The sequence below is a fragment of the Coturnix japonica genome, chromosome 4 (assembly GCF_054131305.1).
Source record: "Coturnix japonica strain WE chromosome 4, WE-NBRP24, whole genome shotgun sequence".
NCBI classification, from domain to species: Eukaryota; Metazoa; Chordata; class Aves; order Galliformes; family Phasianidae; genus Coturnix; species Coturnix japonica.
This window is the reverse complement of record NC_140666.1, coordinates 70,156,397-70,175,153: the sequence shown is the minus strand read 5'-3', so window position 1 is coordinate 70,175,153 and position 18,757 is coordinate 70,156,397. Positions and strand designations below refer to the sequence as shown.

General features: G+C 39.3%; 1 protein-coding gene across 1 annotated transcript; it reads left to right on the top strand.

The window, feature by feature from the left end:
- The first annotated feature begins 4,443 nt into the window (after nucleotides 1-4,443).
- Nucleotides 4,444-17,728, top strand: TMEM33 (transmembrane protein 33). Its single transcript, XM_015862391.3, has 8 exons — nucleotides 4,444-4,489; nucleotides 4,591-4,655; nucleotides 5,789-5,883; nucleotides 6,319-6,506; nucleotides 7,683-7,750; nucleotides 8,507-8,640; nucleotides 10,536-10,619; nucleotides 11,812-17,728. The coding sequence occupies exons 2-8, from the start codon at nucleotides 4,599-4,601 to the stop codon at nucleotides 11,939-11,941; spliced, it is 756 nt and encodes a 251-aa protein (XP_015717877.1). The 5' UTR covers nucleotides 4,444-4,489; nucleotides 4,591-4,598; the 3' UTR covers nucleotides 11,942-17,728.
- The last annotated feature ends 1,029 nt before the right edge of the window (nucleotides 17,729-18,757 follow it).

Sequence of the window (18,757 nt, the reverse complement as noted above, 5' to 3'; positions counted from 1 at the left end):
TGTTCACGAATGTAACTGCTGAAAATGACTAGATAGCAAATTGTAATAATGGTCTTCAGTTCATTGTTGTAGTACAATATCAAATGCTACTGTTGCCAAAATGTGCAGGTTTTTGGCTTAGGTTTAGTCAGGGTGATATTTTAGAAAGGGGATATTCCTTTGTATATTGTTGTGCCTATGTACAGCTAACACTTCTTGTAACCACAAGTGGAAGTTTTCATTGGAAAAGTTCACGACGTGGGATTTGTTCTTGCCCTGTCTTTACATTGGTTTGTTGTACTCCATGGCTAGCAGGGGAAGGGCAACTTTTTTTTATGTATCGATGAACCCAATGTTCAGTTCAGCAGTTAGCACTAATCACTACACCTCCAGGTATTTCCCTGGGCACACTAGAGGATGCTTATCAGTTTTTCCCACAGCAGTATTTCTAATCAGAACAGGTAGTTGAAAGCTTGCATCTGTAATTCAATGTATTCTTCCATTTGTTGAAATCTTGCTGCAGAATTCTAAAATCTTTGTATTTATTAAAAAGACACTTGCCCATCTTTCCATTCTCAAGTTTCCAATATTTTTCATGTATGTTGCAAATGAAATATACAGGTAACAATGCTCTCTGATTCAGCTACGTGCCAAGCACATATCTCTGCTTTTAACAAAATATATTTCAATTTTATCATGCTTCTTTGTAACAATTTGATCTTACACTTGTAGCTTCTGTGTCATCTATCCTAATAATGTAGGAATATACTGAAATACTGTAAATTACAAAAATATAGAAAGGAAAAGGGAGGACTATCTTCTTATTTTCCACATCTTCTACAAGGTTGTGGCTTCTCTCTTGAACTGCTTTGGCAGGCACTAACTAATTCAAAGGCTAATCCTTCCTGGAAGGGTGAGTGGAAACTCCAGCTGTGAGGGTAAAGAAAGAAAACCACATTTGATATTGGTACAGACCATCAAGCAAGAAAACACAAAGCAATCTCGTAGAGAGAGACAGAAGACTTCTGTTTCTGCTTCTAAAAAATGTAGCAGACATTGATTGACCCGATGTCCTTTATTGTTTCTTGAAATTTGGAGAGCCAGCTTGAGATAACCACAAACAAGAACCAAATTGTTCATCACAACTTTGCATAAAAACTTACTTTAGCTTTGCGTTATACACTATGGATACAAATAATGGAGCCAATGGGGCTGCTTTGGCCATGAAGAATTGCAGTGCTATTGGGTTTTATAAGAATGGTCTCTCTTTTGTCAGAAATAAATTAAAATCTGTATATAGATGTAAGCAACAAGTTGAGAAGTGCAAAACAGAAGAATCATTATCTGAACCTCAAATGCTCTTTGCTGCAAGGTGCAGAAAACCATTTAAACAATGATACACCAGCTTCTTTTAAAGTATTTGGGAACTGAGGGTGCTGAAGACTGTAACAACTGTATTATACTGGTTGTGACACCATTAGGAAAAGAATAAAATGTCCAATTTGAATGCAACAAGTAAAGTTCAGTGCACATTTTATTATCGTTTTCCAAATTCATTTAATAATTATAGTCTATAAAGTTCCATACTGTCTGTATTTTACAGACATATCTATTGTCTGTAAAATATTTTAAACATGTGAAATATTTTACAGAAAATACTCATGTTTTCTCTTTTCCTTGAGGCTTCAAAGTGGTTTAGTGGAAGTAGATGTCTGAAATGTCTAAATGTACCTCCTAGTATCCATTTTTTTTTAAATTAAGAATGCTGATCCTAAGTACCTTAAGTGCCAATAATTATCTATGGGCTTATAAACATACTGGGGTATAAACAGAGAGATGTGTTATGATTTCAGATATGGACTGCCACGGAGGAGAAATGGGACTGGATTGCTAATGAGATAGATGAGTAAATTACAACAATACTCTTCTACATCTCCGAACAATTAATCATCAGTGGTAGCAGAAGTAAGCAAACTGGTGCCTTGATGGTACAAAAGAACCCCCTTACAGCTGTCAAAACCAAATCATTAATAACATAGGAATCAATTTCTGCTTCTCCTCTCTGCTCAATCAGCAATATTATAGCAGAGAAGAATTGGGAATGGGAGAAGCCAATAGCTGAAACTTAATTTCTGAAGATACAACTTAATGTTTTCTTCTCAAGTTGAAGTGAACAGTACTGAGGTCCAAATTGCTCAACGGGAGAGACTATATCGAACAAGAAGTAACAATAGATGGAGAATGAAAGGGATGTCAGGAAGAGAAAATCGATATATAAAAAATGACAACTTTTCAGCAGTAAAGACCCAAGTCTGATCTTCCTGATACAGTTTTCCTAATTTCCTAGTTAAGTTTTCCAAGTTAAATTTTAGGAATAAACAGTAGGCTAGCATTCTGTTTAAGTGAAATTAAGGCCAATCTGTGAAAGATAACTTTTACAAGAAGTAAGTGCGATATCATAGAATGGCTTAGGTTGAAAAGGACCTCCAAGATAAGATAATCTAGTTTCAAGCCTCCTGCTGTGGGCAGGGTTGCCAGCTACTAGACCAGTCTGCACAGGGCCACATCCAGTAATGTAAAATGTTAAAATCCAATGTTATGACTGACAGACAACAAACTAGACTCTAGAAGTGAATGTTCTGCATGTGTATGCATGCAATTGTTTGTAGATTACAAATGCTAAAGACTAAATAAGCACTCCTGACAGCAACATGCATTTGTCATCCCAGGGCTATTTGTGAAATATCTAATACTGAGGACTCAGCAGAAGGCTTTTTCTTCTTTTACTATGTTTATTTTTATTCCCCTTGTGACATTTACATTTGGCATAATTAAATCTCTGGGGTTTTCTGAGGTGTATTTCCATGCTGCACTTTTATTTAAAGATGTAAATCTAGGTAGGTTAATATTTCATAAGAAGGAAAACAATCTGGTAACGGTTAAACTTAATTTACACGGGCTGTGTTCAAAGCCTTAATTTCAGTTTAACATAAGTGTTTATCAGCCTTCTAACTGCACATTTGAGCATTCCATGTGTCTACTGCATGTTCTCCAATTCTCAAGCGCTGTTTACCCCCAGGATCTCCCCCACCTGCAGAGTAACCCCAAAATAGCAGGCAGTTCTTGTGACTGCTTTGCAGCCACTTTAACAAGAAATGAGTGGTTTGGAAAAGAAATGTAAAATCACATTCTGCATCTTCACTTTGAAATGTGTTAATTAGCACAAAGCCTTAACTTGCTTGTAATGGTTGTGACATTTGAGACCCTATCAGCTGACTTATTTTGCTATGAACATATTTCATTACGCATTCTCCTGGCACCTGAGTCTGTTCCAATCAGTCTTTAAGTTTAATCATCACAAGTCAGAAATAAGGCTGATTGTGGCTGTTCATTCCAACAGCCTCTTTCCCCAAAAAGATGTCTTTCATTTTATTTATTTTTTCTTTTCCCTGCTGAGGGGTAATTAAAAGCATCTGGGAACGATTAGAAACTTGAGCAGGTGGTTTGTATTTCTTGAATCTGTGTCACCAGGAGGGGGAACCTGGAGCACATCCCTGAGTGAAACTCCAGAGCTCAGACTGAGCCAAAAAAATGAAGGCTTCCTTCTCAAGGTTCTTTATTTATCTTCTTTTGCTATGTAGTTGCTTCAGTGGAGTTGTACTCCACCCATGGGACTTCTAACCAAGAATAAAATCACATAGGTGTGTGATATAATATTAAGACAAGGAACATATCAATGAAAGGAATGTTAGTTATTTCTGAGGCCTTTTACAGACAGAATCACAGAATTATCAAGGTTGGAAAAGACCTAGAAGATCATCTAGTCCAACCATTACCAGTACTTCCAGGCTAAATCATATTCCTCAGCACCACATCCAAGCGTTTCTTGAACACTCCCATGGTCGGTGACTCCACCACCTCCCTGGGCAGTGCATTCCAATGCCTGACTACTCTTTCCGAGAAGTAATACTTCCTAATGTCCAGCCTGAATCTCCCCTGACACAGCATAAAACCGTTCCCTCTAGTTCTATCACTGATTACATGAGAGAAGAGGCCAACCCCCAGCTCACTACAACCCCCCTTCAGGAAGTTATAGAGGGGTTGTATAGGCATATGCTACATATTACAGAGCAAGCAGGACAGATATGCCTTGTGCCGTCCAGCTCTGACTCCACAACGGTGTCGCTGATCTGGTTCACACAGCTTGAGCTCTGTGGGGAGCACACAGACCAAATGAGTGCTAGGCCTAGAGGGGTCAGCAGAGCCGGAGGTGCCGTATGATGATGAATGCATGCTGATATACTGCGTGTAATGATGTCATTACACGGGCAAAGCAGCTCAGTGCTCCACAGCCCCCGGCAAGGCCTTGTGAAGTCACGACTGGGGTAACGTGATGTCAGCGAGCCTCCATTGCCCGGCAGGCCGCACGGGGCGCTGGAAGTGACATCAGGCTGTATCGCATCCGGGGCAGGGCCCGGCGGCGCGTGGGGTCGGTCCGGCGGTGCTCGCGGTGGGTCCCGCACGGCCGAGCAGGGCCGGGAGTGAAAGTGGAAGTGGAAAGCGGAGGCCGTCCCGATCCCATACCCAGCTGAGGCGCTTCTCTCTCCGCAGGTGCGGTCATGGCGGACTCTACGCAGAACGGGCCCATGCAAGGCGGAGCCGGCGGCGGAGCCGTGGTGAGCAGCGCTGGGCCGGGCGGAGTAGGCCCGGCTGTGCGGGGCGAGTGGGGGCACGGAGCGGGGTGGCTCTGCTGAGTGACCCCCTGGTCCTGGTGCTGCCCGCGGGGTGGCTGCGGTCCCGGTGCCGGGGGATGTTCCTCGGGCCGGGAGGAGCAGCTTTGGTAGCTTTGCTTTCTGGTGCTTTCCTTTTCGCCCAGGGAGGTTGTGGATGCCCCGTCCTTGGAGGTGTTCAAGACCAGGTTGGACGGGGCCCTGGGCAACCTGATCTAGTAAAGGTGTATGTTTGGTGGCCCTGCCAGGCAGGGGGGTTGGAACTACATGATCCTTGAGGTCCCTTCCAACCCGGGTCATTCTGTGATTCTGTGGTGGTGTGTGCCGCCGTTCTGCCAAGTGTATCAGTGTGTGAAGTCAAACACAAAATGAAGCACACAGATGTGGAAGGAGGGACGGGTAACCTGCCAGGAGTGCAGCTGGAAGGAGGGCGGCATCCTGGTGTGTGTAACTGAAAGGGTGCCATGGTTTGCTGCAGCCTTCCTCGTGTTGGGAATGTGTAAATGAGAGAAGGGGACTGTAGCTCAGCAGTGTTTAAAAACAGGAGAAGTGCTGGAGTGTTGGGAATTCCATTGATTTCTTTATTTAAAGCCTTGCCCTTTTCCCTTGAAGGCAGGCATGCTAGTTTCAGTTTGCTATTTCTTCTCTTCCATAAGATGTGTGGTGTTCCTAGGCCCAGCTGCTTGAAATTTGATTTTAATGAGCCATGGAGTGATAGATACAGCAATTAGTTTGGTCTGAAGATGCTGTATGAGAAGTTCTTGAAGTTGCCCGATGAGGTTGGTCTGTGTGGAGATGCTCACTACCTCTACAGGGGATCTCAGTGCTGTGTTTTCATATAGGATACAAAGGAGCCTTTTGATTCTGAGGCAGCCTAACTATTTGCAGTCTGGTCAGTACATCATAACGTTGTATGATTCTAGTATCGTGCAGGATGAAAATACTCCCTTTGCTTCAGGCAATAATTTGATCCTAGTCAAGGCTGCTATTCAATACTGAAGGAAGAACGTTCAGTGTATGTAAATATTAAGATGCCAACTTATTTGGGGTTGTGTTTCTGTTGTTATCTTTCAACGTAGCAATTTCTGATGGCTAACAAGTTGGATACAGCAATGTGGATTTCCCGCTTGTTCACAGTTTACTGCTCTGCTTTATTTGTCCTGCCTCTTCTAGGGTATGTATTTTAACATTGTGAAACGTTAAAAGTTTACACGTGACTATGTCCTGTTTTCATAGAGTAGTTCTCCACCCAAGGGTAACTTTATTAGTTAGTTTGTGGGGATGGTTTGTGAGAAAGATTTTACTAGTTTACATAGTTAAGGTTGGCTTTAAACATTTGTTGATATGTTTAGAAAATGCTCAGCAATTGTCAAGTACTGGCAAATATTCATGTCTTGATGTAGTAATGGAATAATGTGTTATTTTTACCTTCAACATCTGCAGTAAGTCACTGTTACTGGTTTTTAAGTGTCCTTTGGTAACAGGGCTTATGTACAATAACAGAAATATGAAAAGTACTGTGCAGTTGTGATGCAATTCTCAGGGGTGAAAGGCTTCTTCTGAACAGGGGCTTGGTTCATATGGTAACGTCTCCTCTGATGATTTGCAGGTTGCATGAAGCAGCAAGCTTCTATCAGCGTGCCTTGCTGGCAAATGCTCTCACTAGTGCACTCCGACTACACCAAAGGCTGCCGCACTTCCAGCTTAGCAGGGCCTTTCTGGCCCAGGCTTTGCTGGAGGACAGCTGCCACTACCTGCTCTACTCTCTTATCTTTGTGAATTCCTACCCTGTCACAAGTATCCTTTGCTTGGGTTGTCCTGGTGATGTTTTTAAATATCTTAACAACTTGATTCTTTTCATCATCCATGCTGCATCCGTTGCAGGGCAAGGGGAAATGGTTTTAAGTTGAGGGAAGGAAGATTTAGGTTGGATGTCAGGGGGAAGTTTGTTGCCATGAGAGTGGTAAAATGCTGGAACAGCCTGCCCAGAGAGGTTGTGGATCCCCAGTCTCTGGATGAGTTCAAGGCCAGGTTGGATGGGGCCCTAGGCAGCCTGGTCTAGTATTAAATGTGGAGGTTGGTGGCCCTGCCTGCAGTGGGGGGGGGGGGTTGGAGATTCATGATCCCTGAGGTCCCTTCCAACCTGGGCCACTCTGTGATTCTGTGACTTAAAAAAAAATTTAGAGTATGTACTCTATGTAGAGTAGGATTGATCCATGTTCAGATTAATCAACTCTGTGCATAGTGCGCTGCAGTCTCTGATCCTCATTTTCTTTTCCTGAAACTTAGAACTCTCTGAATTTATGACCAACCTCATATGATCCTTTAAGAGAAACTGATAACTTTCATTTATGACCAATACAGGGTTTATATTTAACTTCTCTAAAAGACATATATTGTGTAGAGATGCAATTATTCTGCAGTAACTGTTTCAGATCAGTAACTAAGCATTCTGCAAAAAGGGCTTATTCCTGTGGCTCGTCAAAGCTGATATTGAAGTAGCGCTTCCTCATGCTGCTTTGTGTGTATGCTTAATGTCCTACTCTTAGAATGTCTCTGGCAGAGGAACATCTATGTCTTTGTTCTCCAAACTGCTGGCAATTGCATGTTCTTTGGTGATAAAGTGCATTTTGTAGCATCTGTTTATGAAAATGTGGTGAGTACGTGTATATGGTGGATTTTAAGTAGTAACCTACATGTCTTTCATGTAGAAAGAATGCATGTCATTAGAAGCACGCTGGTATATAATAATAGTGTACGTTCTACTTTTGCATACATATGTATACACTGATTTTAAACCAAAGAAAAATGCATAGCAAAGATATAAAGAGAAAATGGAACAGCTATAAATATAGATGTTAAACATAGATGTATCTTACTTAGAGTATTGCTCATTCCAGCCAACCTCTTGCATAATATCGTGGGGAAATGATACACTTCTTCAGTCTTTAATTTTCCTTATTCTTGCTTCAGTGAGTATTTTCCCAGTTCTGCTGTTCTCTTTGCTTCACGCTGCCACGTACACAAAGAAGGTTCTTGATGTAAGTATGGCATGGTATACAATATGATTAATATTGTTTGTGCACATGGGATTCATAAGCAAGTTTGGGAGTTGCAGCTGTGGCTTCAGCTACGTTAGAGGAGTTAGAGTGAATCTATAGTATGGAATCTCAGCACGCAATCTGAGAGGTTGGCTGGTTTGTTTTTTTCCTTCTGTTATAACTCAGTAATATGCTGAAGCTGACACCAGTTATTTGTCTTGAAATGGTTCCCTTTGAAGGAGGCCACTCGTGTGTAACAGTGAGGTCCAAACTTCCATCTTTTCAGGCTCAACCATAAGCTATGAAGTCAAATGTTCTATTTCAGTTGTAGATTAACAAACCTCAGGGTGAGGCTAAGAAGCAAAAATAATTTGTCAGGTGAAACACCTGCTTAATATATGGTTTCCTACAGCTTAATGTATCTCCAGCATCCAGTATTCCTACTTGGGCTGTCTTCTACCATAGGCACTTCATCCTAGTGGACAGAATAAGGCTGCTGGCCAGCCCTGTGCACTTAAACACAGAATGTGTGCAAGGGGAATTTACAGCACGCTTTATTTTTAATTAAGCTTTTTGTGCCTATGGTTCCTGAGATTGTTAGTGGTTATTCTAATGGGGGCTCTGTGCTTCTTAAAAGTGTTCTTTGCAGTATTAATTTGAATCACTTGCTAAAATGATTCATAAATGGTAGATGTTAATGCTACTTTATGCTGAAGAAGATTGATATGACTTGTATATTTTATGTTTTTCTTTAAGGCACGAGGCTATAATAGCCTGCCCTTTCTGAGAAATCTTCTAGAGAAACTGAGTGCTAATCAACAGAATATTCTAAAATTCATTGCTTGCAATGAAATTTTTCTGATGCCAGCCACAGTTTTTATGCTCTTCAGGTAAGAATTATCATTAATATTTTCAGAATTAGGAACCTTGTGCATGAGATTGCGTTTTGCAGGTAATTCTCTGGGTTGCAGGGATCTGCATGTGTGTAGTTGTCTGATCAAGCTTAAGTTTAGTTTGGTTCCTAGATTTCTCAAGGTGGTGCATCATGAAATCGAACATTCTGGTATAGTTGGGCATTTAACAAAAAAGCAGCTCTCCCTTTCATAAAATCATAGAATTACAAGGTTGGAAAGGACCTACAAGATCATCTAGTCCAACCATCCTCCCTTTACCATACCTACAGAAAACCGCTAAACCATATCTCCTAGCTCCCTATCCAGACGCCTCTTGAACACTGCCAGAGATGGAGACTCCACCACCTCCCTGGCCATAGCATGAGTGACTTTGTTGAGTCAAACAAAGTTTTTTTCAGGTCTCTAACTTGTGTTTGTTCAGTTTGTTAAATTTTTGACAGTGTAACAGAATACTGATCTTTACCCCTGTTGAAAAGTGTCTGTTCACTCTTACTTCTGGTTTTACATCCCAGAAGTAGCGTGGAATTTCATGGTACTGGAAGAGTGCAAGCAGGAGCAGGTTATGTCCTCTTCCATGTTACTTCTGACCATAAAGCCTTATTTATTCTGTTTGGGTTTGCCTGCTTTGTTTGTGTGCAGCCTGTTGAATTCTTTCTGGGGATCTTAAGAAAGTATGTGTTGGAATCCTACTGACGTCACATAGATGTAGTGGTATGCCAATCACTGAAGTTTAAGTTGCTTCTTTTTAATACTCAGAGAGGGAATATTTGTATTATGATATATGTATCATGTCATATCACAGTGAGAGCATTTGTCCTGAGTGGTCTCAAAGGCAGTAGAAGGGGAGTTTATTTTCTCGTAAGATGATGGAATGCATTATTTGTCTTACATTTGGGTAGCTGAACACTTAAATGCTTCAGCCCCGATGGATTTTATTTCCTTCTAAGGCCACTTACCAACTGATGGATGCTATCTATATCTGATATCTGAAACATTTGAGTGCTCTCAAATTTTGGGGTGAAGATCTTGCTTTTTTTCCTCTCTATATGGAATTCAGTGTGTGGAATGGAGCTAGTTGATAAGTCATGTATTAGGAACTTGTAACAGATGATATACCAAATGGGAAAACAGTAAAAAGGTTAAATGCAACTGTAGTGGGAGTTTAGAGAACAAATTGTTGAAGCCTGTGAAATTGCTTGTAAATACCATACAAATACAAGACTTTGCTTTTTTCCCCACTCTGGAACTACGATGTGGTGACACAGATTTTTAATATTACATTCTTTAAAGAAGCTTCAGTCAAATAAGCTCAAGGTATTTCTCTGTTTTGCTGTGTATTGACTTGCAGCTCTGTCATGTGGAGCAGCCACTTCATGAAGTACAAAGATCTTATTTCAGAGTAACTGAAACAGTTAATTTAACTTTAAAATATGAATACATAAATAATAGTCTCCGTTGTGTTCTAAGATTTTTTTTCCAAAAGTTACTATAAACATGGTGCTTCTATAACCTGAACTATGCTGTGAGCTGGAAAAGCTCAGTGTACTTGGACTACTGACATCAGGCAGTTTTAGTGCTTGTCCAGCAAGCTTTTCCTTAATATTGAACTATCCTGCACTGTCACTTCTAATTCTTTATGCATCACCAGAAATGCAGTGATGCCACATTTCTCAAAGTTTCTGCCGTTGTTAAAGGCATGGATATAAATGTTTTCTGCTGTCAGATCTAGATTGTCTGAGCAAGTGCAGCCCCAGTCTGGCTTTTTTGAGCTGGGATAGTTTCCTAGGTTTTGTTAGAGAAAGTCCTGACTCTATTTCATTCATTCATTTATTTAAATCAACATTAACCTCTATTTCTCTGTTCTCTTTCAGTGGTCAAGGGAGTCTGCTCCAGCCATTCATTTACTACAGGTTTCTAACGTTACGCTACTCTTCTCGGAGGAACCCTTACTGCAGGTAAAGCACCACATTGATTTTGGAAGCTTGTGTTTAACAGTGTAGCATTTAGACATACAGAAGTTTTTCGTTCCATAATGGACGCATGACACATGATACTAAATCAAAGAATCACTGAATTATTGGGGTTGGAAGGGACCTCTAGAGATCATTGAGTCCAAACCCTCTGCAAAGCAGGCCCTCTACAGCAGGCTGCACAGGTAGGTGTCCAGGTGGGTCTTAAGTATCTCCAGAGGAGGCGAATCCACAACCTGTGCAAGTGATAATTATAGGGTGTAACAAACAGCTGGACATGTATATATGTTTGCTTTAAATAAAAAAAAGAATTACCGGAATTGCTTTAGAGTAACATTTATTTCATATAACTGATCTTATCTGAAGTGCTTTGCCATCCTTGAATGGGAACTTGCAGAACATGTTTGCATAATTAAAATCTATGCTTTATGAGAAGAGTCTTTTAATCATTCTGCAAACATTTATCAGGAAGATATTTATAGATTCTTGGTCTCTCTAAGGCTAAACATGTACACGAACAGACACGTACAAACTTGTGTAATGTCAGCTGGAGGAAAAAGAAGTCAGTCTTATTACATGTATTAAAAAAATTGTGAAGATACTTTCTTTTATGTAAATAAATGTTGTGCATGAAAGCAAACTTTATATAATTTGAAGTGCTTCTAGGGTTTCAGGTTTTATTTCTTAAGTGTTTCTTTTAAAAAGTTAAATCTAGAGTGCAGGGTTGTTTGCATTCTAATGAGAAACAACTCAAACACACCACTTTTCATTGCCTCCTGAATCTTAATGCTACTTAGAAGAAATTAGCGTTCTTCTTCCCAGCCTACCTGCAGTGGCTTTTTTTGGGTTTTTTTTGGTGTGTGGGTTTTTGTTGTTGTTTTTTTTTTTTCTGCTTGAATGTGGAATTTTTCTGCTGTCTCTATGTCTGTTTTTTGCTAAGTTAAAGGTGATTAATAAATATTAGCATTTAAAGGGCAGGAATTCTGAAATTCTTGCAGGATGCTGCAACGCTGAGTTGATCTAAAGAACTTGCTAACTAGAATTAGCCTGTAATTATTTTATTTACAAAGTAAGTGAATTAAAAAGGTGATTTAGATATTAGTTTCTTCTGGTGAATGTTACATGATTTTTATTCTGCATTTAAATTTTTTCTTTTTTTTTTTTTCTTTCCCTGCAGGACTCTCTTCACTGAGTTGAGAATTGTTGTTGAACATTTAATAATGAAGCCCTCATGCCCTGTTTTTGTAAGAAGACTATGTCTCAGCAGCATTTCCTTTATAAGCAGATTGGCACCAACTGCTGCATAGCCAAATTTCAGACACGCGTCTATTGTGAACATTATGAGCAGCTGGCACTTCTGCTGATGATTAAATTTCTGGTTTTACACTGATCTCACTCCAGGCTGTATAAAAATGTGTCTTTGCTTTTCTTGGAGATAATATAAAATTTAGCATATCAAATGTAAGTCATGGGAACTTTAAAATTACTGTGCTATATGGTAATTGGTGGGAAAAAAAAGTAGCTGCATTCTATCCTAAACGTGCCCAGTCTTGCAGAATTGTTTCTTAGAAATCATTAGTTGTTGGATGCTGATTAAAACTCTTTAAGAAGCCTGTGCATAATAGGTTTATACTAGCTGGAACCATTGCTATGGTAGGATTTCTCTAGCAGGTAGCACTGGTACATAGACCTAGGCAGTACATGTTGGACAGTATTCTTCTGCTTACTAAAAATATATAGAATTATTGTCCAAATTATTATATTCAGTGAAAAATATTGCCCACATTTAATTAAACAACATTTAAAGGTTGTCAAGCTGGTATAGTTGACGCCTTTTCAGAGGGAGAGCCTATTCTCATGTCATTTAAAGATAAGGTAAAAGCTCAGAAGTGTTATGATGTAGCCTTCTGTTAGGTTGCTGGGGGAAATCTCAAGGCTCTGACCATGGAGGATTCAGCTGTCTTGTCAAAACAAGATGTTTTACCAAGCCAAATTGCTGACCTGGAGGCTTTTCAGACAAAGATGCAATGCTTAAACTTTTAACCATCTCTTAAGTGAACTAATCAATGTAAATGTTGTAACTTTTGGAGAATCATTGCGGATGTGTTCTTGTGTCTACACAAATGTGAGACTGCAGTAATTCAAGCATGTCTGCTTTTTAGAAGATTAATCTGTAGCTAGCTCTGTATAAATTGTTATTCCAGTTTCTGAGACTCTTATTGTAATGGGAAATTTGCATAAAGGATTGCACCTGTTCAGGCAGCTATTGAAACAAATTGCTGTAGGATTTTTTGGCATAAATCCATCTTATGACTGATGTGAAGGCAGCATCATGACTACAGAAGTGAATATTAAGTTGAGTGCCGATTATGTATTCACCCGGCAGCTGAAAGGTAGGTCATGGAAAAAGAGTATTATCTGCCCGAATACAATGTCTTTCCATAAGTTCAAGGCAAAGTATTTGCCTAATCTTAACTGGAGCTAATGTTAATATTCTAATTACATAAAATTAAATGGGATAATTGGCCTTTTGTAAAAATCCTAAGGTACTGCGTTCTTCTTCTGTGGTCAGAGAAATGTGAAACACTTCTGAAAACATTCTCAGAGCAAAGAATGTAACTACTGAGTTATCTTGTTTGCAGTGTGGATGTAATTTGGCCTTTTCAGATGTTTTAGCTTGCAATTTTAGAACCGTGTATTTACACATAATTTTTTGCTCAACCTCTTGGTACTAATAAGGACCTGTTTTTGGTAACTGAATATATGATACTCTTTGACTTCGCATCTTGCTTTCTGAACATGATTACTTATTTATAGAACACTCGCATACTGCATAAACAACTGCATGCAGTACTGCTCTACAGCTGCTAAGACTTGCAACAAGATTCACTATGTGTATATCCTGTAACTTGAGGATTTTATAAAACCTAAAATTTTTACTGCAATAAAAGGAGTGTTAAATGTAATTTGCTAGGCTCTTCAAGCTTATTTTCGTTTTAACAGAATGTGCTGATACTTGAACCTTGAAGTTGAGCAGAATGCAGTCTTGTGCTTATATGCGTGCACACTTGCCACTGCAGCTCTTGAAATGGGACAACTCAGTGTCTTGTGCATCTCTAAGTCATATTACAGAAATTTTTGCCTTCTACAGTGCAAAAATTTATTGCTCTTTCCTTCAAAGCTTAACCCAAAAGTAGGCACTACAGCAATGATCTCAGAGGAGAAATCTAGACCTGCTTCTTTGCCATTTCACCTCTTCAAGCACTGTTCTAGACCTTTTCATAAACTATATGTTTTTGACTGGTGACATCAGGCTCTGTTCAACTCTTCGCTTCTGAATTGGGCATCTTAAGTTCACCCCCCCATCCTGGAAAGAGAAAGCAAATAAATGCTTTGGTAGTTAATGTAAGCATAACAACATGTTTCTTTTGAGCAAGTTCTTCTGATCAAAGACAGCTGCTGTGAGTGTGGTCTACTGTTCTTTAACTATATGCTGTCATTAAATTTGAGTGTGAATTGGAATTAATATATTGCTGCTGTAACGGAAGGTTGCTAAGTCTGAGATGCAGCTCTGTGAATGGGGAAAGGTGATTAAAAGGAATAAGTGAATGAGATTACAGTGCAAATCTAAACGTGGATGTGAAACAAGCACTTTTTTGATAAGTGGTATTAAAATGGGTTGCAGAGAAATGTTTTGTCATAGAAGGAGCTTGGTTTGGCTAGTGCTATTCTCTTGGCTTTGTCAAAAGCTGCTTGACAAAACTGAGGCCTGGATTTTGCTTGTGGCCTGGTGAAACTTAGAGGAGTGCCTCAGAAGTATTGAATAAAGGGATAAGAATAATTTCCAAGCAAAATAAACCAGGCAGCTCACCTGCACTCCGCATCAACTTTGTTTTTATTTATTGTAGCCTTATGTTGCCTTCCTGGTAAAACCAAGCTTTCTCAATGCTAACAAAAAACATTCTGCTCATGTGCCTACTTCCTTAATAACTGTTACTATTCATATTACTTTGCTGTCAACAGCTCGCTATAACAGAAATCTGTAATAGCAGAAAGTGGTGAACCCCAAATATGAAGCAGAAGAGCTTTTGTCATGGTGAATGGTTGCCTACTAGATAGCGCTATTGTTCCCACTGATAGGAATCACACTGGTAATTGTTTTTATTGTCTCAACTTCCATAAGTTAAAAGTGATGTTGGATACATTTTTGGGTAGGTGCAATCCTTGCTGTGCACAGGTCTGTTGTAGGTGTGATATTCTAGCATAATACTTAACCTGTTCTGTTCTCACCTGTAGATAAATAAAACATCAGGACCAGTTGGGTCTGTTGGGAGCAGCTACTGCCAGCTGGGATTTCTTACACACAAAGTAACCCACTAATGCGTATCCATCTTTTCCTTTTTATCATTAGGCTCCCATATTGTCATGTTTGCTGTGCAGATCTCTAATTAAGCAAGTATAGTTCTTGTCCATTTTACAGATAGGAATTGAAGTGTGCGAGGAAAGGTTCATCTCCTGAAGTGATATAAGAACTCTAGCAGAGCAAACAATGGGAGGGAAAAACAAAAATTGGGCATTGGAGGGGCTGGTGATTTGTTGCTATACCATGTATGATTTGGTCCTGTTTCCAAAAAGTACCGTATCTTGCAGTGCTCAGATTAAAGCTGGGAAAGACCATAGAGCTAGAAGAGCATGTTCCTTTAAAATGTCACAGACTGCTTCGTACTTGCAAGAGCTCGGTATGGCTCTGGTGTCTTTCTGTTGAGGGAAGAAATATGTGGCTGTGAGATCATGAGCACTTTCTGTGCTAGATTTTAATAGGCTATGCCGATCTGTTGCAATTGTCTATAATTGCTGCTTATATTTGTGGTTAGAGTATACTGAAATAGTGTATCTCTATCCTTTATATCAAAGATACGTTATCAGTGTGGATCATGTGATTGAATTTAATCTTAAACGTGGATTCAACAATACCTTTTTAATGAACTGTCAGCATTACTTATTAAACTTTTTGCAAAAGCCAGCTCTGTGATAATGGCAGATATTGCCCAGGTAAGGGAGTTTCATAGCTTAGCTCTGTGCCATCCAGATGGTACAAATTTCTCAAATGAATTGAGAAATTCATCTTTTACTTGCATTGAAGGACTGAGGCACAAAATGCTAATGTAAGGCTCAGAGGGGAAATATAGTTCTCCTGCATATTTGAGAAAATGTGAAGCCCTTTCAAGAAAATCTAATAAACATAATAATCACAGGCTGCTGACACTAAGGAAAAAGCACCTCATTCGCTCTTTCTTTTATGCAGCAATTTACCGGTCCCTACTGATTTTCAAATTGGATCACTGCAGTAAATTATCCATGCCAGTACCTGTGAAGGAAAGCATTGGGATCCATATTTGTTTAGTGCTGTGCTTAAATCAGCAGGAATGATAAATTTGATGGTATAAAATTGGAAATACCAGGGGCTTTTCTCAGTGAATGAGCAAGTAACTCCCTTAGTAATTTACTGTGACCCTTCTCACTGTATGCGCTTTGTATGTCAAATATTTATTTCAAAACAAATTTAATTGTTTTCTGTATTGATACAGCTACGGTTTGGTTGATGTTCTTGAAATCGAATTGTATATATATATTTTTTTCTGGATGTAAGATACTATCAGTGTTACATTGCAAAATGGCGCTTGTTTAGGTTTCAGAGATTGCATTCCTGACCAAAATCTTTATGTGCTCAATGTCTTAAGTGTGTGTTGTTTTGGTTTTTGTTTGTTCTGTTTAGGATAGTGCAGGGAATGCTGAGCTACTGCAGCTTGCTGTTTGCTTTTCCAGATAAAACTATTAAGCTGCATATTAGAACAAAAAGCTGATCCTTGTTTTTTCAGTCATTGGAACCATTCTGCTTTACACGTATTGTTTGTAATAATATCTTCTGTGAAAATCTAACTATGTGCTCAGTTTACTGCTGGATTTCCATGCACATCTTTAGTAGAGAAGGTTAACTACCTGTTTTGGCAGTAGTCTTGTCCTGTGAATCTTCACATAGGTTACTTTGTGTGATGTAATCATAGTCACATAGCTACATAAGAGCAACTGCTGATCTGATAGAATGGTCTTAGCCAGCACTTGCTGCTTGGAATTTATATCTGTGTAATATTTTCTTTTGTAAGAAGTAAGCAAAATCATGAACCAGTATGGTTTAAAAATGTGACCCTGTGTTATCCTCCTCTCGTGGGCTCAGCTGTTTAGTGATGGCATATTTAAGTGCTTCTGTTCAACTCCAGCTCAAATCACATGGGATTTATTCTGTCACTGTTGGCTGCTACCACAGAGTTGCAGTCCTACGTTGCTTCTGGAGAAGCAGTAGTATGAATGATATTCTAAGGAGTCACAAAAGATCTTACTCTTTAAAGAAAATGGTTAACGGGAATTAATTTCCCTTTACCTGGAGTTTGGCATGTTTGACTCATCTTGAGCAGTCTGGAATCCTGCCTAGAGAGAAGAAAGCAGTTTTCTTGAGAAGGAGGAAGGATTGTGGTATTTTAATTTGCATTGTGTGCCCTTGTGAATGTTCACATATGCACTTTGGCAACGTGAAGAGTTTGTTGCATGGAGATGGTGCATCAGCCAGTCAAGATATTTGACAGGAAAATTAAGTTGAAAAATCAGATGTGAGGGTGCAGGGCTAGATTATCAGCAAGGGTTAATGTCAGCTGCGCTTTTCATAAAGGGAGAAACAGAAAAGACTGGGGAGAAAAAAGAAAATGGGAAAGAATTCAGCTCCTAGGTAATTGAGGTATGGAAATCCTATGGCACATTATAGCTTCCACAAACCCCAATTTACCATCCATGATTTTGCGATGACAGTATCCTCTGGACAGCATTTAAATTTTCTAGCTCCTAAGTTATGTCTACTTTATTCTGTATAAAAACAACATTGGAATCTTTAGATGCTGCTATGCTGTATGAGAGCAGACAGGCTGGTCTCGGTCTACCTGGAGGGAAAAATAAAGGAGCTGTGGGATTATGTGGTTTTGTACATAATGTTTGAGACTTCTGTAGTGGAAAAGTAAAGAAATAAAGCTTTACTATGACCTGTATTGCTACTGGGTTTTTTGGTATGTTTAAGCTTTTTTTCCCCCCCCTTTTCATATTGTTTTATGTTAGAAATAGAGGGGAAGGTACCATATGTGCACCTGCATGGTTTTGTCCTGGTATGTGTTAATGTATGAAAAGACAGACTGAGAATGTGTATGTGCATGTGTTCTTGCATTTGGGGATCAGCATCATTTAGATTTCTGACCAGTGTTTTGAAGTAACCTTTGCCTATTGCAATTCCTTTCAACGTGCTTTCTGTTATAGCAGCTTCAGTTGGGGTCTGACTAAAGCATAATAAAACTGTTGTGAAAAGAGCAGAAAGTTTTAATCAAAGCTATTATTAACAATTTATTTTTATAATAACATATGGAAATATGAAGTTGTTGCAAAACACATTTCTGAGTGTGTTTGATACAAAGGAATGTTGAGACCTTAGTATAGCTAGAGCAGCACATAGCAGTTTAGTATGCATTCCTTAATTACCCAGTGCTCCTATTCCCAGCACTAATTGTTTCAACTTTAACATTGCTTTGATGTAACCAAATGGCCTGCTTACCTCCACCCCAGTGTATGTGTGCTACGGATTGATGTTGTACGTATACTTACAGCAGCAGATAAATGGCTTAGAGATCAAAATATCACATTTTATTTTTTGTTTCCCATTTGAAAGTGTTTGATTCTTTTTTAATAGCCTCTCCCTGCCTTCTGCCAGCCTTCTCTGTTTGCCAAACATCACACGCTTGTAAGGAAAGAATACTTTAAAAAAGATCCTTGCACTGAATAGGTGCTTTTAATCTCTTGCTGTTGTACGCTTCAAAAGCAGGAGGGAAGCTGACTTTACATTCCTTTAAATAATTAAAAACTTTTAAAGTTTCTGGGGGCAGAAGAGCCAAGCTGCTTTTAAGCTGGGGCTTAGTTTGTTCCAGTAACACCATATGACAGATAGAGCAGCAGACTTGATCTAATGGTACCAGAGGCTTCCTCCAGCCTCATGTTTCTATACATGTCTGCATATTGCTGTTAAGGCTGAA